This window comes from Dromiciops gliroides, chromosome 3, assembly GCF_019393635.1.
Source record: "Dromiciops gliroides isolate mDroGli1 chromosome 3, mDroGli1.pri, whole genome shotgun sequence".
NCBI lineage: Eukaryota > Metazoa > Chordata > Mammalia > Microbiotheria > Microbiotheriidae > Dromiciops > Dromiciops gliroides.
This window is the reverse complement of record NC_057863.1, coordinates 593,324,861-593,352,488: the sequence shown is the minus strand read 5'-3', so window position 1 is coordinate 593,352,488 and position 27,628 is coordinate 593,324,861. Positions and strand designations below refer to the sequence as shown.

The 27,628-nt window shown below is 41.8% G+C and overlaps 1 protein-coding gene across 1 annotated transcript; it reads left to right on the top strand.

The window, feature by feature from the left end:
* Nucleotides 1-1,414: 1,414 nt before the first annotated feature.
* RRAGC (Ras related GTP binding C) lies at nucleotides 1,415-26,715 on the top strand. The gene is made up of 7 exons (XM_043996475.1): nucleotides 1,415-1,757; nucleotides 5,273-5,476; nucleotides 6,208-6,407; nucleotides 7,809-7,923; nucleotides 9,789-9,931; nucleotides 17,500-17,648; nucleotides 22,546-26,715. The coding sequence occupies exons 1-7, from the start codon at nucleotides 1,506-1,508 to the stop codon at nucleotides 22,695-22,697; spliced, it is 1,215 nt and encodes a 404-aa protein (XP_043852410.1). The 5' UTR covers nucleotides 1,415-1,505; the 3' UTR covers nucleotides 22,698-26,715.
* Nucleotides 26,716-27,628: the final 913 nt, after the last annotated feature.

Below are 27,628 nucleotides of genomic sequence, written 5' to 3'. Positions count from 1 at the left end.
TCTTCCTAACAACCAAATCTCAAAGTAATTTTTTTTTTTGGCTGGAGCCCAAAGAATTATGGATGAAATCCTGGTACAGAGGAATAGCCAACCCAGAACCATCCTTCATTTCCTATCTTTGTTTAAATCTTTCTTTTTCATTAGGGTTGGGTTGACTGCTTCAATGTTAGCATGCACACATGCACACTAAAAATATTAATTACCCAGTTACATGGAGGTTTTAGGTTTTATGCATAACTTTCATCACCACCTTGTTCTGTGAGTCGGCAGGCTCAGAGAGGTAGTGACTTGCCCCCAGGAGACCCAAGGTTATAAGAGCCAGTATTCTACAGGTGGCCTTGACTCCCATGCCACCGTTTCTCCCCTCTGCCTGTCTATAGATTACGCACACCCTCAAACACTCCAATGCATCTGTGATCTCAACGCGGGGAGGGACATTTTCCCAATGATGCAGACTGCAGTCCTATCATGCTCACCTTTCCTGTGCCACTCTTCTCTGTCCTCCCTCAATGGCCACAAGGTGGGGAGGAGGGTGGCCAACCCTATGCACTCAGTGCTCCTGTATGGGGGAAAGGACGGGTGTCGGTGGAATCAGGGGTCGGGGAAGGTTTCTGGAGGAAAGGGGCTCGAGTTGCTGAGGGTAGCCCTGGCATCTCCAAAGCTATGCCACCAGAGCCCAAACTCTAGACAGGTCTTACCAGGCAGGGAGGGGCTTTGAGCACAGGCCTGGCTGGAGGCCGGCCGCACCAAGTGCTCGGCCGAGCGTCCGCGAAGGTGGAGAAGGGACCCAAGCCGTGGGTCCTGCGGTTCCGAGTCCAGGGCGGCTGCAAGAGATCTCACGATGCCCGATCTTCGGGAGGCGGTCCTGCAGGCCTGACCGGTCCATTCGGTCAGCGCAGCGCTGCCTTCTCTCCTAAGGGGAGGCCCCTCCCCGCGCCAGGGCTCGCTCTCCTCCGGGCCGGTCAGCTGGGGGAAGAGAAGGGGAGAGGGGCTCAAGAGACAAAGGGGAGCGCCCCTCACTCAGCCGGCGGGGGCAGAGACTACGGCCACGGCCACGGCCACAAACGCGGGGCTGGGGGAGGGCGCCCGTGGCCCCGGGCTCTCAGGCCGCGCTGGAGGGAAGGGAGGAGCAGGGGCCGAGCCAGCCCAACCGGGCCTCCGAGCTCATCTAGGGGCACCCTCCTCGTGACCTGTCCTCCTCCTCGCCTCCTCCTTTTTCTCCTCCTTCTCCCCCTCCCGCAGCGCCCAGTCAGGTGACGTAAAGCACGTGACGAGACACCGCCTACCCTTCTGCCTCGGAGTGGCAGCGGTGGGGGCCAATGAAAGGACGAAGCTAGGGCGTCAACCCAATGAGCGAGGCGAGGGGCGGGAAGGGTCGGGGCCGGTCCGGGCGGCGGCGGCGGCAGCGGCGGGGGGCGGCTGGCAGGCAGCGGCAGGAGGGGTGGCCTGGCTTGGCCTGGCCTGGCTTGTCCTGTCAGGGCGCAGGCAGCGGCGGCTCCGGGACGATGTCGCTGCAGTATGGAGGGGGGGACGAGGCGCCGCTCTCCGGCAGCTACGGCGCGGCCGACTCGTTCCCCAAGGACTTCGGCTACGGCGTGGAGGAGGAGGAGGAGGAGGCGGCCGTGGTGGCGGCGGCGGGCGGAGGCTCGGCCGGGCCCGGGGCGGGCGGCGGCTGCGGCGCGGGCGGCGGCGACAGCTCCAAGCCGCGGATTCTGCTCATGGGGCTCCGGCGCAGCGGCAAGTCGTCCATCCAGAAGGTGAGGCCGGGCCCCTCCGCCCAGCCCCCTTCGGACCCCGGCCCGGGCCAGCGGGACAGGGGGCGGGTCCGGAGCCCGGGCCCCCCTGAGACCAAGGCCCTGGCAGCGCTTTGCTGCCCACGCCCAGCCTCCTCACTGGGAAGGGAGAGCGAGCGGGTCCGGGGTCAGCTCCTGGCCGGAGACGTCCAGGGAGGGACGTCCCTCCCCCCTTCCCCTCCTAGATCTCTGTATACTTCGATTATCCTCATCTGTAAACTCAAGAAGTCGGCCTGGACGGCCTGGGAAGCCCCTTCCACTTCTAGATCTGTCATCCCGGGGACTCCCTCAGGGGCCGGGCAAGCAGCACTGACGCTGTTGAGCTCATGCTGCTCGTTCTTACAGAAGGGGAAACTGAGGCCCAGAGAAGGGCCCGGGGTACCCCCGGCAGGCCTAGCTGTCGTGTACTGTGGTGTCTCTCTCCCTGAATTAGATGGCTTCCTTCTTTTGGGGCTCTGCTGCTTACTACCTGTGTGCCTTGGACTAAGTTCGGGCCTTCCTTCTTGTCTTCAGAAAGAAGGGCTTGGACTAGTTACCCTGGAAGCCACCACTTTGAGGCCTTTCCCTTCTTTGGGGCTTAGTTTCTTCATCTGTCAAACGAAACAAAACAAAACAAAATGAGGAGATAGACTGCATTTCTCAGGTAGATCTCTTCTGATTTGAAATCCTACCTCTTTGGGCACCAACCTCCTGAGAGGCGATTTAGGTTTGCAGCAATTGTGAGCAAATTAAATCTGGCTAGGTAAAAGATTTAGTGTTTACTTGTTTTTTGAGGAATTAACACCACAGTGCTGTTTTAGGATTGGTGAAATGGAGTAGCAGTGTTATGCTTATAAGTTATCCGATTCTTGGTCTCCCTTGAGGGCTTGGGAAGGCTCTTCTAGACAGGTGTGAATCCGGTTAGTTATCTTTAGTATGGTTGGGCCTGTGAGGAGGAAAAGGGAAGGTGATTTCTAATTTATTAAGAAGTCTCATATGTTTGTAGATTTTGAATTGGAAGAGCCTTTAGATGACAACTCCTTCATCACTCTCATAAAGAAACTGACCCCCTTAGTGGTAAAGTGACTTGCCTGAGGTCACACAGGAGATTCAAACCCAGGGTCTTTGACTCCAAACTCAGTTCGATTTTCATTGTGCCATGCTGCCTCCACACTTGCATAGATAGTCAGACACAGCTTATTGCTATGTAGTGAGAAAGGTAAGTTCGGATGTAAATTCTGTACACTGTATAGTCTTTGTTTTGTAATTTTGCCTTCATATCCAACATACCCTTCTCTGAAAGTCTGCTGCCAACCTTAAGTCTAGGCCCATTTTAGATCTTTTTTGGGGCTAACAAAATAGCTTTCTAATTGGCTTCTGACTCTCCCATCCTCTTTTTTGTTTGGCACCTTGCTTTGATCTTATTCCTCCAGAAGTTTGACATAAGTTTTCTTTTCCAGTCTTGTTTTTATTTTGCTGCTTTTTTTATGCTCATTGATCTAGAACTGGACATCCAATGCAACGCCCTCATTTTACAGATAACGAAACCGAGGCACAGACAGCTTACATGCTTTGCCCCGGGTTATATAGTGAAGGTGGGATTTGGACCCAGGTTTTCCTGACCCAGGGCCGTAACGATTATGCTGCATACGTTCTTCCTTCTCTGGGCTAGACACATCACCATTCTAGATACTTTGCTTTCACAGAAGTGTCATCTCATTGTCTGTCTTGATATTTGCAATGTTCCTCCTTTGTCTTTGTGGGTTGCTGGGTGTAGTGGAATGAAGACTGAAGTAAGAGAATATATGTTTGAATCCTGACCGGAATATTGACTACTGGGGCAACTAGGTGGCACAGTGGATAAAACACTGGCCCTAGATTCAGGAGGACCTGAGTTCAAATCTGGCCTAAGGCACTTAATAGCTGTGTGACCCTGGGCAAGTCACTTAACCCCCATTGCCTGGAAAAAAACCCCAAAACCCACACACAAAATATTGACTATCTTTGTGACCCTTGGCCAGGTCCAAATTGAGGGGTTGCACTTTATCTCTTAAGGTCCATGTTAATTTTAAATTCTATTATTTTAAGACCTTCCAAATTGGTAAGATCAAAGGTTAGATGCCACCTCTTTTAGATGAATATAAACTCTTTCTTCTCTGAATTCTCTTGTTACTTTGTTACCTCTCTTTTGCTTTTCCATTCTATTTTGTATTATGGTTACTTGTGTACAAGTCTGGTCTCCTACTAGATTGTAAGCTTTTTGAAGAAGGGGACCATCTTATTTAGCTTGTAGCTCCCCAGTACAGAGCACTGAGCTTTGTACATAGTAGGTGCAAAACGAATGTGAGGCACCTACTGTGGTGCAGTGGAAAAAGCGGTAGGTTTTGAGTGAGAGAGCCTGGTTTCAAATCCTACTTCTGCCCCATACTTCTGGTGGACTTCCAGCCACAGTTTCTTTATTTGTAAAAGTAGGAGTTTGGACTAGATGGCCTATTACATCCTTTGTGGCTAGCAGTCCATGATGCTATGAAATTCTGAACGTTTATGTTTTCCAAAAATGCCTTAATATTCATTGGAATGATGTCACCTCCCTTTCTGGGTCAGTGTTAGGTTATAGTACTATCCTTACATTGCCTTTCCTCTCCCATGCACAAAGTGCCTTCTGGAGCTCTGATTACCTCTGCAGTTACTGCTCATTGACTCAGCCTCCGGAGTGGTTACCTATTTCATTTTTCCAAAAAGGAATAAATTGAAGTGTCTGACAAAATCCATTTATTTGAGATGTTGCTTAAATTGGTTTAATATAGATAGTAGTATTTTAGGATTTGTGTTCCTTAAATGAACAGAGACCCTTTAATCTCAGTGTATTGCTTTTTTGGCCAAAGGTAAAATTTTCATTGTACAATAAATATTAAAGGGTTCCTAGAAATGTGGGTGTAAAGAGTAATGATTATGCTATAAAAGTTGGGTAGAAAAATGTGAAGCTGGATATAATAGTAGGGTGGTGTGCTGGGAGTCAGCAGACATGGTTTCTAGTACTAATTTTGCAACTAATTGTTTGATGTTCACCATTGAAGGCAAGGCCCTTTCACCTTTTTGGCCCTTGCTGTCTATCTAAAAAGAAGGGTTTGGGCTCTAAAGTCACTTCCAGTCTCTCCCTCTTCTCTCCCTCCAAATCCTATAAGCCTATTCTTAAATGTTAAATTGTTTATTAGGTCATATCTGTAAATAGAGCAGAGAATAAGAAACATTTTGGAGTTCCCAATTTTCTTTTAATGGATAATCAGTAATTTAATGGGGCCTCTTTTAGCAAAATTAAAAGACTGGTGATTAGACCCTGCAGAAGGATCAAATTAGGCCCATTAACTTCTACTGGAAGGCCATTCTTACATTTCTTTATTGGTTCATGATTACTTTTTACCAGTCTAGGGCTGGTTTTTGAATGGTGTATGCCAAGTTTGTAATTGGTGGTAAGACTGATCTTTTATTTCTTTCAACAGGTGGTGTTTCATAAAATGTCACCCAATGAGACCCTCTTTTTGGAAAGCACCAACAAAATTTACAAAGATGACATTTCCAATAGCTCCTTTGTGAATTTCCAGATATGGGACTTTCCTGGGCAAATGGACTTTTTTGACCCAACCTTTGACTATGAGATGATCTTCAGGGGCACAGGGGCATTAATATATGTCATTGACGCACAGGTAGTTATAAATAATCAGATTTCATTTTCTTTTTAAAATGGTTGTAAAAACATAGGAAGCAAAGGAAAAGATTCACTTTCTCTGACCTTTGTTTCTCAAACATTGCTTCTGCTTATTGTCACTAGATTAGTTATCAGCATAGGTAGAATTGAGGAAGTAAGTAGCACATGAGGAACTTGCCAATGTTTAGGTATGGAAAGGCAAATGGTTGGGGACATTTGACATCCTGAAGTTAGTTCTTAGGTCTTTGTTGTATTTCCTGATGAGAGGTATCTCAGTACCTTTTATTAACAATGGTGAAGTATACTCTTAGACTAAATAGCTTTATTTGTGCCGTGTAACAGAAGGAGAAAAGTGAAAATTGTATCACCAGATACTAGAATAGAGAATTTTCTTGTTTGCCTGAATTAAGAAATTATTTAAGAATGAATTTGAAATGATATGAGTTGTTATGGAAGAATGTGGGTTCTACCTAATCCTCTCGTGTGTGTTTGTTCACAATGAATGACACATTTAAACTTGTTAGAAAATTTATAGACTGAAACCATTAATATATTTGGTATCAATTGGAAGGAATGTATGTTATTTTTAAAGAATTTGTGTAGTTCTCAAAGTCATAGATACGTTGGGATGTGTGACTGTGTTGTCTTAACAGAAAGGAAGGGGATTTTGAGTCAAGGAGGTTGGATAGATTTTTTGTTGTTGTTCAATTCTCTGTTTCTGTTTTATAGGATGACTACATGGAGGCTTTAACGAGACTTCACATTACTGTTTCTAAAGCCTACAAAGTTAATCCAGAGATGAACTTTGAGGTTTTTATTCATAAAGTTGATGGCTTGTCTGATGATCACAAAATAGAGACTCAGAGGGACATTCATCAGCGGGCCAATGATGACCTTGCGGATGCTGGGCTAGAAAAACTCCATCTTAGGTAATTGTGTTCTTTCTTTAAGAACCCTGGGAAACACGCCTGTAATTGTGTCAGTGCACATGCTATGGTTTTCTTTATTGACGTTCCCTCCTGCAGAGCCATTTTGTTTCCCTAGCTATTCCTCCTCTCCCAGCCTTTATTAAGTGATTGTGGGAAGCATTATATAGTTTGAGTCATAGCAAAATGACCTACATGTTTTCCTGGCCATCAAAGTCACTTTCGCTAAAACTTTTCTCAAGTGATTTAAGCCAGTATTTTCTGTTTTTTTTTTTTTTTAAATATGGTTTGGGACTTCTTCCCTTTCTCGGTCTAATAAAATCTTCCTGAATTCAGTGCAAGGAATCTCCTTAGTATTTGGATGTTTTATTAGGTGGTTTCTGCATCTAGACCATCATTTAGCTCCCTCATCCAAGCTATTTATTTGCCTGACTGTTATTAGTTAACCTGTTCTCAGCCTCAGGAGAGAGGGTTGAACTAAGCAGTACCATGATTGGTAGAGAGACTTTGAAGGGGCAGGGCAGTGCAGGGCAGGCCTTCAAGCCCTGGTGGGCTCTATAGAATCTCGATTCTTTTCCGAGGTAGATGATAGCTTATGAGCCTCTACAGTTAAGAGCATTGGGGCATTTAGTCTGTGAGTCCTAGTAGTACAAACTGTTTGAAACTGAAAGAACAGCAACTGTTGGTTTATGATTACTACTAAAGAGTATTTGCGAGGTAGGAGCATAGTGTTTGTTGGCTTTACTGTGCTTTTGAGGAACATTTCTGCCCAAATTTCACCCATCTTTGTGTTGTGGGTGGAATTCCTTATCTCACTATTTGTTTTGCAGTCAATATTTTTTCATTTTAAAAACATGCCCAGAAGCACCTCTTAGTAAGCATCTCAACAATTAAAGGGGACACTACAGTGTTGCCTCCCCTACATCTTGCATTGTCCCCACATAGAAGAATAAGACATGCTATCATTGCATTTATTTTTTAATAGACGAAATGATGTCTCCTCTGGATTGAGCTTGCTCTTAGTTTCCATCTGTGACCTCTGTTCAGTTTTGTAATTGACAAACGGAGCCTTTTGGATCAGAGTCCAAAGACTTAGATCCATGCTCATGCACTTGCTGTGCCAAATAACCTCCCTGGTCACAACTTCAAATAAATGTATGTAGTGCGATGCTAACATGAGACTGATTTCTATAAGAGACATGTGAGAGTCAGCCTCATTGGTTTATAATCATGCCTTGTACATTGGACAGTGGGGATGACAGAAAAATCAAGTATTCTCCTCAGGACTTTAAGATGCCAGTAAATTGAAATCAATTATTTTGAAATTGAAAATTTTACTTGTTTCTGTTAATAAGACACTATGTGAAAAATGTCAGATTAATAAAACTGGGTTATGTTTTCCAGCTTTTATTTGACAAGTATCTATGACCATTCAATATTTGAAGCCTTTAGTAAGGTGGTGCAGAAACTCATTCCACAACTGCCAACCTTGGAAAATCTATTAAATATCTTTATATCCGTAAGTAAGCTGTTTAACTCATTATTCTCTTTGTAGGAGCATTATTAGAATACATTTAGTGTTGCACAGTTTCAGAATGGGCTCAATTTGTTTAAGTTTTGTTCTTGGTCTCTTACCATTCCTAAATAGTATTTGCTTTCATAATCAAGTGAAATGCTGAGGAGAACCTTTATTTTCCTTTTAGGCGGGGGAAGGGGTAGAGAAGGGAAATTATGTAGTACCTACTGCATGCCAGGCACTGTGCTAAGCCCTTTACAAATATTATCTCATTTGATCCTCACAATAACCCTGCCTTGTAGGTGCTCTTATTAGCCCCATTTTACAGTTGAGGAAACTGAAGCAAAGAGAGGTTAAGTGACTTACCAAGGTTCACACAGCTAGTAAGTTTCTCTGACTGGGTTTGAACTCTGGTCTTCTTGAACTCCAGTCACAACCATCACTCCACTATGCTGCTTCAATTAGAACGTTATCCGCCTGCAATTAGAAAATATCTTCTAGATTCAAGAACTGTAGTAGCTAAAGAAAAAAAGAGGGAGATTTTGAGTGCATGAATTAAGCCTCAGTTCTAATGGTTTGCTGGAAAGGAGTGTGGGAGGCCTGAGTTAGCATCCCAGTTCTGCCTTTTCCTATCTGTGTGACTTTGGGCAAAGTGTTTCACCTTCAGGTGCTAATTTCCATACCTAGAAAACGAGGGTTTTGGATGAAATGATTTTTCAAGGCCTTTTGTTGTATTCTTACATATTTCTGGCATATGTAAAAGATGATTTTCAAGTTAAAAACCTGATCATTCGCCCCTTGAATTAAAAATGGAGTCTTAATTGCATATCATGCCTTACTTTCCATTTTGAGGGATCAGTTCAGTAAATAAGAAAATGCTCAGTCAGATTGGTAGCTTAGGCGTTTATTGCTTGATGGTAACCTAGTGATCTTAAATTGGCCAGCCTGTGTCTTTGTTTCATGTGGCTTATGTCATTTGATGTAGAAGCAAAGCTCTGATCTTTGCTTATTTATAAAATATCAGTATTTGATTTTCTCATGCTCATTGTCACATGCAGATTCTGCAGCAATTTGAGACTGTGACATTGAAAATTGGGGTTGTTTCGAGCAATTTTGGACTTTTAAAAGCACAGAATGGCTGGAATATCGGGGAAGATTTTTTGCCATTCTCTCTGTGGCTTCTTCTCAGTGGCATTCTCTGAGGATAGGGAGGTGGTGCAGTGGATAGAGCACCATGCCTGGAGTCTGCAAGATTAAACTCACATCCAACCTCAGCCACTTAACTAGCCATGTGATCCTGGGCAAGTCACTTAATCTGTAAAATGGGGATAATAACAGTACCTACCTGGCAGGGCTGTTGTGAGGATCAAATGAGATCATAATTATAAAGTGCTTAGCACAGTCATTGGCTCATAGTAAGTGCTATGGAAATGTTTAGTGTGCTTCTTTTTTTTTGATAAATGGAATGGATGTTTATAATGAAATGCCAAGATTAATAGAACAAGAAATAGATTCCTAATTGGGTCAATCTCAGGAAAAGAAATTGAATGGGCTATAAATAAGCACCCCCAAACAAATTATAACCCAAGAAAGATACAATTTACTGTTCTTCTAATTGGAAAATAGGACTTCTCAGTAATAGATGACAAAGGACAGGGTAAAATTTAGTGATGTCATCCTGCTGGTCATCTAAAGCAGTAAAGTAATTCCATTTTTTTTTAACTTCAGATGATAAGAATGTCTCCCTACAAAGGGCAGGTCATTTCAGAAGCAAATTTGGATGTGATTAAGTAGTCCTCCATAGATCTCCTATAAATTATGGTATTAAGAAGAATTGAACACTTTCCTCATTTTTTTGTTTTTTAAAGAATTCAGGTATTGAAAAAGCTTTTCTCTTCGATGTTGTCAGCAAAATCTACATTGCAACAGACAGTTCCCCTGTGGATATGCAGTCATATGAGCTGTGCTGTGACATGATTGATGTTGTAATTGATGTGTCTTGTATATATGGGTAAGTGACCTATTTTTCAGGCTCTCTTCCACTAAGACAGGGAGGTTAGAATCTTTGCGGGGTTAAACTTGGGCCTTAATTTCTTTGGTCTTCTACCAAATAAATACTCCATGGGGCAAATTTGGCTTGGCCCATATTATTTTAGCCTAGAGATTATGTTTCTCTCCTTTTTGAGATTCTGTGACTATCTCATGGAGAACAGCCTTGGGAGCTTTGATTAGTGTTTTAAACTCTTTGTAGGGAGTCCTTCTTCCACTTAGGAATCATGGTAAATCCATTTATTTTTTAAATATATGTGTGTGGATTAGCAGGGGGTAGGGGAGTGTTATTTGTAGTCATTATGCCTACTAGAATCTAAATCAAGCTGGTCTGGCATTATTAAAAAAAGCTCAGAACAATACACCATGTGCTAGTTACTAATGTAACCTTCAGGTAGGCATTGGGGAGAGAGAAAGTGCTGATCTTTTGAAGAATAAAGAAAAAGCAACCTGATGATTTTGGATCTCAGAGCTTTTATGTCTAGCAAGAAAATGGACTTGCTTCTCCTAAGGTTGAAAAAGCAAACTTCTTCATGGTTTGTCTGAATGTTATGGGTGCCATTTTGAAGTGAAAGTTCAGGTAAAAAGTAGACACAGATTAGGTTTGCAGAATGGCCAAAAGGGTGACTCTTCCAAACTTTTGGAGGGCTGATAGGCTTCCCAAAGATCCATGACTTGAGCCCTGTTGGAAGTTAAGATTAAAGAGCACAAGAAAATTTGCTGCTTACATAATAGCAAGAAGTGGTATTTCTATAGCATTTCAAACTCTCGTCTCATTGGTTCTCCATGTCAAATCTGTGAGGGAAGTGCTTCAGTGCTTGCTTACTCCTGACCCAGGAGTAACTCAGGCTTAGCTTCTGTAACTTGTTTATAGACTCCCCAACTAGGAGGGCTACAGATGTGAGCCCCCATTTCTGCTGACTCCAAGAACAGTGCTTGCTCCTTTTCCTGCTGCCATGTTCTTTGTCTTTTCTTGGGCCCTACCATGCTAACCCAAGAATTGGATGAGTTTTTCCTCCCTCTCTTGCCTTTGCTACCTTTTTTGTCATTTTTGCTTCTCTAGTCCCTTGTCTTCCCTCATGCTTGTCTCTTTCTTGTGTCAACCAGTCTGGCTCTCCCTCTTTGTGGGTCCCCCTATCCTTCACTTTGGCTTGCTTTTCTCCACTCCTTTGTCCCTCTCACCACTTGCTTCTTTGTGCACATGTGCCCTTCTTCAAGATGTTCTTGAGTTTACCTTGGTCTCTGTCTCTGGCCTTTTCCATATTCAGTTTGCTTTTGCCTCAGTTTTGTCCCAATTTTTTTTTTGCTTGTTTGTTTTTGTTTTTGTTTTGTTTTTTTGCAGGGCAGTGAGGGTTAAGTGACTTGCCCAGGGTCACACAGCTAGTAACTGTCAAATATCTGAGGCTGCATTTGAACTCAGGGCCTCCTGAATCCAGGGCTGGTGCTTTATCCACTGCGCCACCTGTCCCAATTCTTAGGTTGGGTCATACTCAACTATTCCCTTCCTTGAATTCCAGCTGTCCCCTGTCCCAGTTCTTAGGTTGGGTCATACTCAACTATTCCCTTCCTTGAATCTTCCCCATCACTTGTCATCCTTATCACTTTGCTCATGTTTTTGTTTTGTTTTTATTCTATCTTCTTAATACAAAAACTGGTATACATATTCCTTATTTGTATTATTAATGAATATTATTTTTGTTCTAGCTTTTTAAGTTAAAAAAAGTGAGTGGAAATAAGAGGAAATAGTCATTTTATGAGCCATTTTATTATGGGGGGTGGGGAGGATTTCTACTACTATTTGTGCATTTATAAAATATTTTCTGATTAAAGTCTGTAATGCAAGCATTCTAGAAGAGTTAAATTCCTTGTTTGGGAGTAGAGGTGAGATGAAAACGGGGGTAAGGGACTGAAGTTGTATTTGAATAAGCTCTCAGAAGTAGTAGGTCTAAGTGACTATTGAAGATGCTTTAGGCAGATGGAATCAGGTCTGAGAGGAATGGGTAGAGGTGATTGTAAGAATTCTGAGGGCTCAAGTGATGACAACATCCAGTTGGAGTAAAGGAAGTGACCCTAAGGTCAATGTAGGATGGCCTGAAATCTAGGAGAGCAGTATCTTAAGGAACCTTGTGTGAAAAGTGCTCTCTTACCTGGAGGTCCCAGACCTCGGCGAGATCCAATTGGCTGAGGTCAGCTACAAGGCAGAAGTATTGTGCCAGAGGGGATCACCAGGGTCTTGTATGTGACAAGCAGACCAGGAGCCAGCTCTGGAAGGGGCCATGAGAAAAGCCCCATGAGATCTAGCAACAGAACCATTGGAAATTTCTCTCAACAAGGAACCAAACAGTTTGGTCTGGAGTCAAAGCCTGGCGGGGCGACCTGTTAGGCTGTGCCAGGGAAGATGATTTCTGGCAAGATGAGACCTTAGCTGGCATAAGAAATCAGTTCTCAGAAAAGGTCTTCCCTATTTGTTCAGTTCTGATGCCCCCAACCAAGTCATGGGCTGGAAAGACTGAAATGTTAGCTAAGAAAGGAGTTGGAGATTTAGCCTGGAGAAGAAAAGAGTTTGGGGAGGAGGGAAAGAAAGGAGGTGGAGTTGGAACTAGGATCCAGAAGGGCTTCACTGTGGAGGAGGGGGATCACTGAGAGGCCTGTTTCAGTTTGATGTAAAGGTGAACTGCCTAATCATTGAAACAATTTGAGTCTTCTAGAATGTATTGTTATAGACTCAGAGCTAGAAGGGACCTGATGGGCCACTGAGTCCAGCATTCTCTTGTTATAGAGCTGAGGAAACAGGCTCATCAAGGATAAGGGACTTTCCAAGGCTAACACAGGTGGTAAGAGTGTGAGGCAGCGACTCCCAAGTATAGTACCATCTCCTGTGACACCTAGCTGCCTCTTAGTGGAATGGGTTGCTTTGGGATACATTTTGGTCGCCATCCTTGGAAATAGGCAGGTAGTACAGTGGGACATGGTATCAAGAAGACCTGAGTTTGAATTCTGCCCAGACACTTGGGCAAATCACTTCACCTCTTTTCCCTCAGTTTCTCCATCTGTACATTTGGGATAATAGCACAGACCTCCAAGGATTGCTGGGAGGATCAAAGGAGATAATCTTCATTCTTTTCTTTTCTTTCTTTTCTTTTTTTTTTTTGCTTAAGGGGCAATGAGGGTTAAGTGACTTGCCCAGGGTCACACAGCTAGTAAGTGTCAAGTGTCTGAGGCTGGATTTGAACTCAGGTACTCCTGACTCCAGGGCTGGTTCTTTATCCACTGTGCCACCTAGCTGCCCCTAGGAGATAATCTTTATAAAGTGCTTTGCAAACTTTAAAGCACCATATGAATCTCATCATCATCATTATATGTTGTTATTGGAGATCTTCAAGTGAACCATTGGCCAGGGACTCAGGTATAGGTTGGACTGAATGACCTCTGTGGTACCTTCTTGTTCAGCTTTTATGATGCTATGTTTCTGGGAAAGCTCAGGCATAGATACTTTGAGGTTTCAGTGCATCAGCGGTGCCTTCTAGTAAAGGGTTTTGAGGCTTGTAACTTTCCTTTTTTTAATTTGTTGCTTTCTGTTTTATCCATGTCCCTTGGAGCAAAACTTAGGTCCTCATTTGGGAAGCAACAGGCACAGCGTAACTGGGGACTTTTGCACAGGGGGTTGGGGTTGAGGAGAATCCTAGGTGGAAGCAGGGGCAGTGTGAAGAGCAGGCAGGACAGATCTCTCAGCATTGAAGGGGTTGGGAGGCAGCCTAGGACTGAGAAATATCTCCTGGGCTTGAACTGTGGCAGCAGACCCAGGGTAGCACCACAGGGATGCTTTATCTCAGAAAGAGGAAAAATAAAACCCATTGGGCCATAGGATCATTAATTTCATTCATTCCTTCTGTGTGTCTGACTTTTGATTGAGTTTTCCTTGTTGTTGGTCATTGGTGCCTGATTTTAATAAATAATCAACATTTCTGTTTTAATTAAGGTTAAAAATACCTAGTAGATCAGATGAGACATTTGGTTTTGACAAGGTAGGTTTTGTTTTTTTATTTTTTGTTTTTTGCAGGGCAATGAGGGTTAAATAACTTGCCCAGGGTCACACAGTTAGTAAGTGTCAAATGTCTGGAGCTTGAACTCAGGTCCTCTTGAATCCAGGGCTGGTGCTTTATGCACTGCACCACCTAGCTGCCCCAGCAAAGTAGTTTTTAATCCCTGCAAAGGTGGTTGTGCATATGTCAGAATTTTTCAGCATCTTCATGAGAGAGATTCTGATACAACCCCTTCTTTAAGTTTTTTTCTACCTTAGTCCGCTACTGTGTACCAGTGTTTCCAAGAGTATTTTGTCCTACATTCTTGGGCTTGAAATGTATTGAAAGAATCTTCAGATGCTAATCTGGCGATTCTGAGGATATGAAATGTGCTAAGAATAAACAAATAGGGGAATCAGTGAAACTGTAGAGTAAAACAGAAGAAATCAAACCTGTTCCTACAGTAAATGCTATATAATTTTTTATATATCATATTTAGTAGTTTAGAAGGGGAAATATTGAGGGGCCATTGTTTTGGGGAATTGCCAAGAGGTGTTTAGACTTAACTATTTTGAGGGGTCCAGAGATCAGGACAGGTTATTTATTGTGAAAGCAATGGTTGAAGTCTGTTTGAACACATTGTATCTTTACTTTTCTGATGAATTAATGCTTATGAATCATTATAGGATCCAAAGTTCCCTAAATCTTGGGTCAGAAACACTTGAAGAGGGGCAGCTAGGTGGCGCAGTGGATAGATAGATTCAGAAGGACCTGAGTTCAAATCCAGCTTCAGACCCTTGACACTTACTAGCTGTGTGACCCTGGGCAAGTCACTTAACTGCAATTGCCTCACCAAAAAAAAAAAAAAAGAAAGAAACACTTGAAGAGATATGTACTACATTTTTATACATATGAGTCTCTAAAGTACCTGTCAGGGCTCTACTTATTCCCATTTTTTCTTTACTTTCCATCAGCATTTTAACCCAAGTCCAAATAAATTGTTGTTGTTCACTTGTTTCAGTCATGCCCAACTTTTCATGGCCCCTTTTGGGATTTTCTTGGCAGAGACACAGGAATGGTTTGCCATTTCCTTCTTCTACTTTTTTTTTTTTTTAAAGTGAGGCTAGTAAGTGTTAAGTGTCTGAGGCTGTATTTGAACTCAGGTACTCCTGACTCCAGGGCTGGTGCTCTATCTACTGCACCACCTCGCTGCCCCTCTTCTACTCATTTTACAGATGAGGAAACTGAGACAAACAGTTAAGTGACTTACCCAGGGTCACACAATTAGTGTCTGAGGCCAGATTTGAACTCAGGAAGAAGAGTCTTCCTGACACCAGGCCTTCTCTGTGCACTATGGTCCACCTAGCTGTCCCTGAAAATGATACAAATAAATTGTATTAGATTAAACTTGAGTTTTGCTGGTGAGTCTCTGGAATATTGTGGCCAGTGCCTTTTCAATTTTGTTGACTATACAACAAGATGACAATAGGAGAAAATATCCTGGCCCAGTACAATTGTATCCTTTTTCCCTTATGACATTTTGCTCTCACTTTGTAACTTTACGTTTCTAGATTTAACATCTAAGAGGTGGTTTCTTTTTACTGAATTTAGGGTATACTGTCACAAAATGGCAGTACCTCACTTATAGTCACATGGTCTGATCAGTAAAACTTTTGCTTGAGATTCAGATAAGCATGTTTTTTTTTTCCTTTAAAATATATCACTCTGTATTAAGGTGGTGAAACATAAACAATGAATACCAATACTTAACAGATGATGTTTACTAGTAAAACCTTTTAAAGAAAGAAACACTTAGGTACAAATCAGTACAATTCTCACTAATCTTGACCTGTGTCATAGAACTTAATTCCATCTGGTACATGGCTTCAGGACTTCCAGGACTCTTGTAACTTTTCAGGACTTCTGTCTATGGGTGCTTCATCTGATGGAATCACTTCTATAACTGCCTACTTTCAGAGGCTGTTGATAACAATCATAGTATATAATGCTCAGCTCCCTTTTTTTCTGTTCCATACATAGAATCTAGAAGAGAGCACTTGATATATTGCATCAGCCCCGAGAACATAAAATAGATTCTTGCTAATTTCCCTTTCTCCAGGAGATAATTTTCTACTTAAAGAAAAATGAAAGTTTCCCTTTCTTCTCCCCTTTTTCCCTGTTTATAGCTCAATATGGGGCAGGTAGGTGGGGCAGTGGATTGAGTGGGGGGGCCTGGAGCCAGGAAGATATGAGTTCAAATCTAGTCACAAACACCTACTGGCTGTGCAGCCCTGGGCAAGTCACCCTGTTTGCCTTAGTTTCCTCATATGTAAAATGAGCTAGAGGAGGCAATGGCAAACCACTCCATTATCTTTGCTAAGAAAACCCCAGGGGCAGCTAGATGGCGCAGTGGATAGAGCACCGGCCCTGGAGTCAGGAGTACCTGGGTTCAAATCCGGCCTCAGACACTTAACACTTACTAGCTGTGTGACTCTGGGCAAGTCACTTAACCCCAATTGCCTCACAAAAATACAAATAAAATAAAATAAATTTAAAGAACCTGAATAAAATAAAATTAAAAAAAAAAAAAAAAGAAAACCCCAAACAGGGTCATGAAGAGTTAGATATGACTGAAAAATGATTAAGCAAAAACAAATAGCTAAACAGTAACATCTGGATACAGTTCACAAGTTACATTTGGCTTTCTTTAGTGAGATTTCCAACTTTTATGTTTCTTCAGCTATTGAAGGTTTTAGAAATTATTTGCAGTCTGTATCACCTACCATAGAATGATTTTAAAAGACACATTGTAAGTGAGCCTTTTTAATAAAAAAAATTAGTCAATGTTCTTCATCTCATATTAGAGATACTCCAACATGGCGTGAAGAAAAAAACAACAGTTTTTTAAAAAGTGTTTACCCTTGAACATAAAATTTCTCGCAAGTATGTTTTCTCACAGGGTTTTGGGTCCCATCAGTGACCTGAAAGAAATGGGAAGGAGAGGATAAGCATTTGAGCCAAGCATATAGAAATAGACTTAAGTCAGAAAGGAGCATGAACCTATTTGATGAGATATTTCAAGGGTCACAAACATTGCTACCATCTCCAGAAGCCCATGGATAGCCTAAAAATTATAAGAATTGTGTAGAGTCTTTTGCGATTATACATTTGTGAACCTCATACTAGATTAAAACCTTTTCTATGTCTGTCTACTAAAATCAAAACATGCTGAATGGCTTTCCACAACCAGTTCTGAAATGGGGAAACTGGGCATTGGCAAAATACTTTGGGAAATGAGGTACCATGTGCAATAATGTCAATATTTTTCCTTTTAGTATTCATTCATATTGAAAACCATTGAGGGCGTTGGGATGAAGCACTTGACATATTGTATATTTCTGTGCAGGATAATCATGATTTGCAAGTTTAACTGTGTATTACAGGTAAAGGTTGGGTATTTGGAAATCTGATTGGGAACATGTGACAAAAAGTTCTTTCTTTTAAATAGGTTAAAGGAAGATGGCAGTGGAAGTGCATATGATAAAGAATCTATGGCAATTATCAAACTAAATAACACAACTGTCCTTTATTTAAAGGAAGTGACAAAATTTTTGGCACTGGTCTGCATTCTTAGGGAAGAAAGCTTTGAACGTAAAGGTAATGGCAACTTTAAAAAGCTATGTTTATGTAAAATCCTTTGTTTTACTTTATTTTCCTTTGACTACCACAGAAAATAATAATGGAATGTTATGGACTTGTTATGAAAAATGAGTAGTCCCTAAATGAATAAATGTATGAATAAAAAGAGCATTTACTAAACTGTGTGCAAAGCACTATGCTAAACACTAGGGATATAAATACAGAAGGGAAGATGGTCTGTTCCCCCAAGGAAGAGTTATGCTTCAATGGAGGAGACAACACATATGGGGAGTGGTGGCCACTGAGGGAAAGTTAGAGGAATGGTGAAGGGAGCCATACATGGGTATATGGATGCATTATTTTCAGGAACAATGACCGAGTTAAGTTGATTTGATTACAGTTTCTGAAAAAGAAGGGGGAGGCTGGGCTAGGGATAGGGGTGAGGGTGGAGTGATACGTATGGGGTCTCAGGGTAGGCAATGGGAAGAACAGGAGTGATTTAACTTCAGATTGCATCATATCTCCTCCAACTAAATTAACATTAAAATGATTTTAATCAAATTAATTGATAAAGTGACTCTGTTCAACACAACTGGGTTGGGGTGAGGGAAAGATGGTAAATGACCCCAATATGGTAAGTGCCAGATGTCAGGGCTGTAAAAAACATGTATGAAACACTTAGTATCAGTCTATAGAGTAGATGATCAGCCAGCTGTAAAGTTGAAGTTGCCTATCCGGTCCTCTTTTTTTTTTTAGTAAGGCAGTTGGGGTTAAGTGACTTTGCCTAGGGTCACACAGCTAGTAATTGTTAAGTGTCTGAGTCTGGATTTGAACTCAGGTCCTCCTGAATCCAGGGCCGGTGCTCTATCCACTGCACCATCTAACTGCCCCATATCTGGTCGTCTTTTTTTTTTTTTAACGTAATGCTTAATTAATTTATTTTTGGGGGGCAATGGGGGTTAAGTGACTTGCCCAGGGTCATAAGACCAGTAAGTGTCAAGTGTCTGAGGCTGGATTTGAACTCGGGAACTCCTGAATCCAGGGCCGGTGCTTTATCCACTGCGCCACCTAGCCACCCCCATCTGGTCCTCTTAATGAAGGAGTTACCAATAATTGCACTTTAAAAACTATAATCAGAATCTCAGAATTGAATGGAGCCTTAGAGGATGATCCAGCCCCATGCTAGACTCTTCTTTATACCATGTCTGATGGTTACCTCTGCTTTGATGTAACAGTTAGAGGGAACTCACTTCTTAACAAGTGAATAAGGAAGTCTGTTCTATTACTGAAGCCTTCCAACTTTTGGAAGAATCATTTTGACTGAGCCAGAATCTCTTTGGTAATTTCTCTCCATTGATCCTAGTTCTGGCCTCTTCTATATGACAGCCCTTCAAATGTTTGAAGACATTAGTCATGTTCCTTTGTTCCCTGAGTCTTCTTGGTTCTGCATGGTTCTTTGTGATTTCTAGTTCCTTCATCATTCTGGTCACTCCCCTGGACAGATTCTTGTTTGTCAGTATACCTCTTAATATGCTCAGCCTGTCTCCATTCATTACAGAAGTGGGTGACTGTGGGTGAGGAACTGTGCATATACTATAAGACAGAGGTGATGTGTTGGTTAGTTTTACTAAATAAATTTTTTCTCTTTTATATGTTACAAAAAATGCCTACTTGGATTGAGGGATGGTGGAGGGATACCCTAAGAAACGAATGTGACCTAAAAACAAAAGGTATCGATAAAAATAAAATAAAATGAAAAAAACCCACACTCAGAACTGAACATTATATTCTGGCTACAATCTGACTAGCATGTGCATAATACAGTTGGACTATTCCACTCCTTGCTGTGGACACTATTAGCGTTTTTGGTTATGACTGTTGCATAATCCTGAGCTTGTGGTCAAATTATGAATCAATCAACAAACATTTGTTCAAATGCCTACTATGGGCCAGGCACTGTGTTAGGTGCTGGGGATACAGAGACAAAAATAAAGTAGTCCCTGCCCTCAAGGAGCTTACATTTGACTTAGGGAGACATGTACATAAATAATAGATACAAAATAGACACAAAGGTAAATTTTTGTGGGGAAAGCATAGCAGCTCAGGGGACTTCATGTAGAAGATGTTGGCTTGAGCATTGTTTGGAAGGCAATGAAGGACTTGTTAGAGGTAGATGTGAGGTGGGAGTATGTTCCAGGAATGGGGACTAGATAACTAGTGGAATGGCATGGGAATGCCTGAAATTCTTTTTGGACCTGCTGCTAGCTTACATCTTCTCCCATCTTATTCTGGGGCAGTTGGTTTCCTGTAGTGTTTTATTATTTTTTATTTTTATTTTTATTTTTTGCAGGGCAATGAGGGTTAAGTAACTTGCTCAGGGTCACATAGCTAGTAAGTGTCAAGTGTCTGAGGCTAGATTTGAACTCAGGTCCTCCTGAATTCCAGGCCAGTGCTTTATCCTCCATGCCACCTAGCTGCCCCTTCCTGTAGTGTTTTACATTTGTTCCTGTTAATTTTTTTCATCTGATAGTAATTTTAAACCATCCATACAACTACTCATAATCTTTTTCAGCCATACTTGGTAACAGAGAATTCTTTTTTTTTTTAAATGAAAAAAGTGGCTTGCCAAACCAACCAGCAAATAAGGATAACAATAACTAACCCTTATATAGTGCTTCCTTTTTATGTGCCAGGCACTATGTTAAGCACTTTGCAGGTATTACCTCATTTGATCCTTGCATGGTTCTGTTATGTTCATATGGGAATGTGCATATAGGACTGGAGTTGTGATGTAGAATTTGGGAGTCAGAGTAGATGTCTTGTTGGCTATTATTATGTCTGCCTCACTAGTGATGAAAATGGGAGAAGTGGTATTTATCCAGTTTGTTGTCCACTGTGGCTGCAGTGATTTAGTGGGGTCATGTTGAGATAACTCTCCATAGCACATTAAGATTTAGAAATCCCTTTTCTCATGAGACCTTGAGGAAGAGGTAGGGGGTGCAAATGTTGTTATTCCTGTTTTATAGAAGGGGACACTGAGTCCCAGGGAGGAGAAGTGATTTCATAGAATGAGAATCTTAAGAGTTGGGACAACAGACTTCTAATCCAATCTGCAACTGAACAAAAATCCCTGCTATAGCATATCAGTAAGGGCTCACCAAGCCTTTGCTTGAAAATCTAGTGCTGGGGAACCTGCTGTCTCTTGAGTTAGTCTGGAATGCTTTGGGTCAGCTTTTCGGATTAGAAAGTTTTCCCTTATTTCCAGCCCAAATTTTTCTCTTTGAAGCTTCCAAATATTCTTCCTTGTTCTGCCTTTGAGGTCCAAGAAGAAAGAATCTGTCCCTCTTCCAAGTGATAGCTGGACTTTTAAATACTTGAAGGCAGCTGTTATGTCCCTCTTAGATCTTCTAAAGTTCAGCATTCCCAGCCCCATGATTGCTATGACTTGGAGAATTGCTGTGGCCACAGAAATTCATTATATTTCAGCCAATCTGATGACCAACATTTTTATTTTAGCCTGATTGATATTCATATGTCAAGCACAATCAATTGCCAAGCCCAGATTTTGCTAGTATCAAATAATTTAGTAATAACAATAACAACAACAATAATAATAATAGCAGTTATTTTGCCAGAATTAAATCACTCCAAGCACCATCTAACTGGGGCTGAAGTTAATGTTCTTCTATAATTCTTGTATCCAAGTTACTATTAGTGAGTGATTTAAGCATAGTGTAGAATCTAGCTCATTATTACTAGGCCTCTTGGTTGACTGTAAGGGAAATCTTAGCAACATGATTCATTTCTGAAATTCTTTCTTGCTAGACTGGAGGAAGATTAGTATGTGTAGCTGAAAGTGTATGTGTGTAGGATTGGACTTTCGTGTTGCCTTTGCGTATTCATCACCCTTCTGACAAAGTTCAGCTTGTTCGAAGACTGTTTTATGTTGACTTAAAATTTCTTTTTGATACCTTTTTTTTTTTTTAAATCTCTGAACCATAAGTGGTAACGGAATTAAAAAAAAAATTATAGCTGGTAAGTGTCCAAGGCCAGTTTTGAACCATCCATACATAGTTCTCCACCCCTTCAAAGAAGGGGGGAAGGTGAATTTTCTCAACTTTTCTCCAGGACCAACCCAACATTCAGGGTGGGGTTGTTTTTCATTTTGCTTTGTTTTGTTTTTTGATCTTTCCACTTAGTTGTTGTAGTCCTTATGTATGTTATTTCTTTCTAAGTCTTTTGGTTCATAAAATTTTTTTCTTTTTTCTTTTTCTTTTTCTTTTTCTTTCTTTTCTTTTCTTTTTTTTTTTTTTTTTGGTGAGGCAATTGGGGTTAAATGACTTGCCCAGGGTCACACAGCTAGTAAGTGTCAAGTCTCTGAGGCCGGATTTGAACTCAGGTCCTCCTGAATCCAAGGCCAGTGCTTTATCCACTGTGCCACCTAGCTGCCCCTCATAAAATTCTTGTTGGAAAAATATACTGACATTTTCAGTGTTCTCCAGTGCTATTGAATTTTAGTCTTGGCATCCAGGTGCCATCTCGGATAGAAAGGGTTTTCTGGTTGTTTAGTGTTTAATAAGAGTAGCTCACTTTTCTAAAACCCGGAAACTGCGGAATCCCTGTTGTATTGAGCCTGTGATTTGCCCAAGGGAGTGACAGCTGGCTCAGTAGTAGGGCCCATGTGATGAGAAGCTGACTGCCTTCTGTGAGTCTGGTGTACTTTATCATACTGTTTTAAAAATCATGACCTCTGCCACATTTCTGAAATAGTAGACAAAGGTGCCTTTGGCCGTTTTTCTTTTGGGTGTCTGTGCTTTTGTTCATTTTGCTTTTTTCTCCTCCTCTTCCAGACAGAAGTTTTAGCAAGCACTTTCATAATCGGCATTTAGGAGGAATCTCTCTTTTCTTTTTGCAGGTTTAATAGACTACAACTTCCACTGTTTCCGCAAAGCTATTCATGAAGTCTTTGAGGTGGGCGTGACCTCTCATAGAGCCTGCAGCCATCAAGCCAACCCCTGTGCCATGAAAGCAGTGACTCACAATGGCGCACCAAGAAGTGCCGTCTAGTGGGAACATGGGCTAAGGAGCTCTTCCATGGCCCTTTCTCCAACCTTGAGTCAGATGCCGTATATGACAGGACCGGCGATAGCTGGGGCTCATGGGAATCTGGTACCAGTTCCAGTGGATAGAGGGGTTTTATTTTCTGATTTGGATAAAAGCCCCTTCAACTGGTGTTGCACAACTGAAGCTACTGTGTTTCTTAAAAAACAAAAACAAAAAAGCAGAAAATGAAAAAAAAAAACAACAACAACAAAACAAAACACTTGAGGCCACTGAAGTTACCATTGGAAACTCCAGGTTTTTTTTGAGTGTGTGTGTGTGTGTTTCCTCTTTTGAATCCTTCTTTAGTAGTTTGAGTTTATCAGACTTGGAGACACAAGCAAGTTAAACTACTCCTTTCAATGGAGAGTTTTAGTGATTGCCAGTTGAGTATGATGGAAAAGATTGACTTATCCCAAGCTTCACCCAAGTTGTCATTTGATTAGTCTAAAATACCCTGCCTTGCTTGAGTGCTAACACTGCCTCTCCAATTCCAATGGTGGACACCACACACTGAAAACCAATCCACTAATGCACTTGCTCTCTAACTCAGAAGATATACAGTGTGACTGCATTGAAAGACATTTCACTATTCTTTCTTGAAGAAATGCAAGAAAATTCCAACCCTTGTCAACTGGAATGCAGGGCTCAACTATAGCTACCCATCTCTCCAAAGTATTGAGGAAAAAGCTTTGAGACTGTAGAGAAATTTCGCACTTGAGTTTTGGGCACCAAAATGGTTTGTTTCTCTCTCCTGAAGATGACAGATGACCACAGTTTTCATTTTCATGATCAGGATTTAATGTAACCAAGGGAATATTTTTAACTTGACTTCATATATCACTCTTCTGAGGAAGAAGTATTCATCATGTCATGAAAACATTTAGCTCACCCTTCCTTAACCTTATTCTAGCTACCCCAATAAGAGCAATATACATATATATATATATATATATATATATATGTATGTGTGTGTGTGTATATATATATATATATATATATATATGTATATTTTTTCTCAGATAATAGACGTCTGTATTTCCAGCTGCTGCTGTTTGCCAGACTGACCCAGAAGGCATCAACAGCTTGTAACATGCTGGATTCGCTGTGGTCTTCTTAGGAATAGGAGAGAGAGCACGTGGTCCCAAGCCTGTGTTTGGTTTACATTCTTCTCCTCCAGTATTCTGACACCAAGTGTCAAATGTGGTACTTTTCTTTACCCATGATATTAATTCTCGATCGTTTTCTTGATGGTGATTGAAATCTTTTCAGTTGATTGAAATTTGCATATTGTTTTCCTTCAGATGCCCGATAGTTGTATGTTTAAAAGCCACTGGACCACTTGAGTACATAAGTGCCACTGTTATATTAAATCTGTATATTAAGTTCTATAAGCCTAACAGTGAGACTTGGAGTGCTTTCTGCAGACAATTCTGATTGTTGAGTATTTACATGGACCATGGTGATATCCAAAAGAAAAAATGCTTTTATATTTATAGATTCTTTCACTGAACTATATCAAATGGGTATCAATAAATGTCTTTACTCCAAGACCTGGTTTTCTAATTGCATAAGACGGAAGAAGATGGGGCATCTACTCACCGTATTTTCCTTCTCTAAGAACAGCATGGAGCCTCGTGGCTCCTTGTTTCCTTTCCAAGTACCTTAGGTTAATGCTCTGGAGGCTTTGCACCGGCCCTCCCACTCCAGAGCCCAGAGATGATTCCCTTGTATGTTGTTTCTCTGTGTGATAGGTTTTGGTGCTGTGCCTGTTTGGACTGAGGAGTTTGTATTTAAACACACCCAAGGCCAGAAGGCATCCTTCGTTTTGGAGTGATCCTGCTTGACGCTTAATATGGTTTCTGTTCTCTTTTGTACCAGCTTCTTTCATTTACAGGTGGCAGGCAGATCACCTGGATTTAGATGGGCAGATGATGACAATCATTTGGCCATGACCTTCATCCAGACCTTTTCAAGATATGCCTGTGAGGAAGGAAAGCAATGTGGAAATGAGCACAATTTGCTGCTGTTCTGTTGGGTTTTGTCTTTTAGCCTCTTTTTCATAACGACCTCCCAGACCTGATTTCTCTGGTACCCAAGGTATTTGTTACTGACTCTGAAGTCAGCTTGCTCATCAGAGACTAGAATTTCTCCTAGGATATAGAAGCAGAGAGTTTTGGTAGATGTTCTGTCCTTCACAGAAAGGGGCATTGCAGTCAGATTTGACGTTAAAGCATTAGGAGGTGGAGATGACCGGTTGCCAGGGATGCTGCATGGGGGACTCGTGTTAGGATTAGCTTAGATGGCATCAAAGGACTTTCCCAGCTCTGTTGGAAGAGACCTTAAAGATCATTTAGTCCAACCCACATATTTTACAGAAGGGGAAACAGATCTCAGATAGGGGAAGTGACTTTGCTCAAGGGTTAGCCACTAGTTAGTGGCAAACACAGAATCAAACAGTGAGGGAAATTTTCTGTTCTCATTGTTGCTGTGAAGCATGTAACATTTTCAAAACCTGTAGCGTAGGATCTTAGAAAGTTAACTTTTGGGGGCAGCTAGGTGGCACAGTGGATAAACCACCAGGCCTGGATTCAAGAGTACCTGAGTTCAAATCCGGCCTCAGACACTTGACACTAGCTGTGTGACCCTGGGCAAGTCACTTAACCCTCATTGCCCTGCCAAAAAAAGGAAAAAAAAAAAAGAAAAAAACTTTTTAGGGCCAGGGTGAAGGAGTGGAGAAGGTTACAAGTGAAGACTGAAAATTGTACCTAATTGAGTGTCCTGAGAGATGCTGGGGAAGTATTAGGTACAAGTGGCTAGTGAATATGCTTTAGGTAAACTGTACAAGACTGACAGACATAGGGGTAGAAGTGAGAGTGGTCAGAACCATAGAGGCCCCTACTTGGTACAAAAGAGATGACTACAAGGCTATTGCAAAATTATCTGAAGCCCAAGAGTAGCTAGATTTTGGAAATGCTTTCCTTTCTCTGGAGAACAGAGACTTGGGTAAGATGTAAAAGGGCCAGGTCATTTGCGTAGTAGAAGCTTGATCCAACCTAGAGCCAGAGGAGAGGGACAGGGGTTTTTGTCCATGGAGAGTAGCCTGGGAAGTCAGTCTGGAAGGCTCTGAGACTCTTATAGGACCTAGCAATGGTATCCACTCAAATCTAATCCTTGACTAAGAGCCCAAGAGCCTGGTTTGGCAGCTAAACCATACCAGGGTGAGGGAAGGAAGAAGACCAAGGCCAATGAAGGCAGTGGCTGAATGGAATCCAAGTTGGCATAAGAAAACTCTTCCAACTTGAATCTCAGAGAAAGGGGACAGCAAGGTGGCGCAGTGAATAAAGCACCAGCCTTGGATTCAGGAGTACCTGAGTTCAAATCCGGCCTCAAACACTTGACACTTACTAGCTGTGTGACCCTGGGCAAGTCACTTAACCCTCATTGCCCCCCCCCCCAAAAAAAAAGAATCTCAGAGAAAGACCAGAAGCAGTGAAAGGGCTTAAGCCCATACTGCTGCCAAGGAGACTGGAGTGGAATGGCAACATGTGAATAAGGAGAGGGGACTTTCAGTGCTCAAGAAGAGGGAAACAACTGGAAGGAGTGGAACATTGGACTGTTCTGTACCCTGATGGATGTTTATTTGTAAAGTTGGCATAGGAGAACCCTCTTACCTCCCGGGGAGTTTGGCCAATAATTAATATAAATTCTTCTCTTTCCACTAAGGTACTTTGGACAGGTTACATTATATCTGCCTTCGCTTTAAATTAAACCACAGCTCCAAAGGAGCATATTGCCAGTAAATGATGTTGCTATGGGTGATAATTTCTCATTATTTCAGTTTGCTCTGAATTTGAGCAGAGAAGCAATTTTTTGGTAGTAATGAGCCTTGTCAATGAGGGGTAAATGGTAGGTGTAACATTTTTGGCTGTCAGGACAGTTCTTTTTTTTTTTTTTTAATTTTTTTAAATTTTTTATTTATTTTTTTATTTTTTTGCAGGGCAATGGGGGTTAAGTGACTTGCCCAGGGTCACACAGCTAGTAAGTGTCAAGTGTCTGAGGCCGGATTTGAACTCAGGTCCTCCTGAATCCAGGGCCGGTGCTTTATCCACTGCGCCACCTAGCCGCCCCCAAGGACAGTTCTTAACTTTCTTTTTTTGTTTGTTTTTGTTTTTGTTTTTTTTTGGCGGGGCAATGAGGGTTAAATGACTTGCCCATGGCCACACAACTAGTAAGTGTCAAGTGTCTGAGACTGGATTTGAACTCAGGTCCTCTTGAATCCAGGCCTGGTGCTTTATCCACTGTGCCACCTAGCTGCCCCTTAACTTTCTTATAGTTTTCATTTACAGGCTTAGAACCTATGAAATAGACCAGGGAACAGCAGCTTAATTAGATATTGGGAATCTTAAGCAGTACCCACTGGTGTCATTGGCAGATGTAGAATAGAGGGGTCTCAGGAGAAGGAAATGGGGAGTCTTGTTGGGAAAAGAAAAAAGAAGAAATATTTGCCTACCTCTGGACTGGGCTTAAGGCGTGCATCCCAAAGTGTTCTGGCCACTTGATGTTGCTTCTGTGAGGGTTGAGCTAGATTTACCCTGAGGACCCCCAGTTCTATCTTCATTCTCTGCCTTCACTTCCTTTTTACAATGACCACTCCGCCCATACAGACATGGTATTGTTTGATGAGAGGAGCATGAATATCAACAGTGATCTACTGTGTTGGACTTCAAATCTGGAAGACCTGAGTTCAAATACTACCTTAGACACAATAAGCTGCTGTTTTGACCCCAGGCAAATTATTTAATTTCTCTGAGCCTCAGTTTTTTTCCTCTCTAAAACGAAGGGGTTTGTACTATGTTTCTGTTGTTGTGGGTCAATACTAATAACTGCCCTGTATG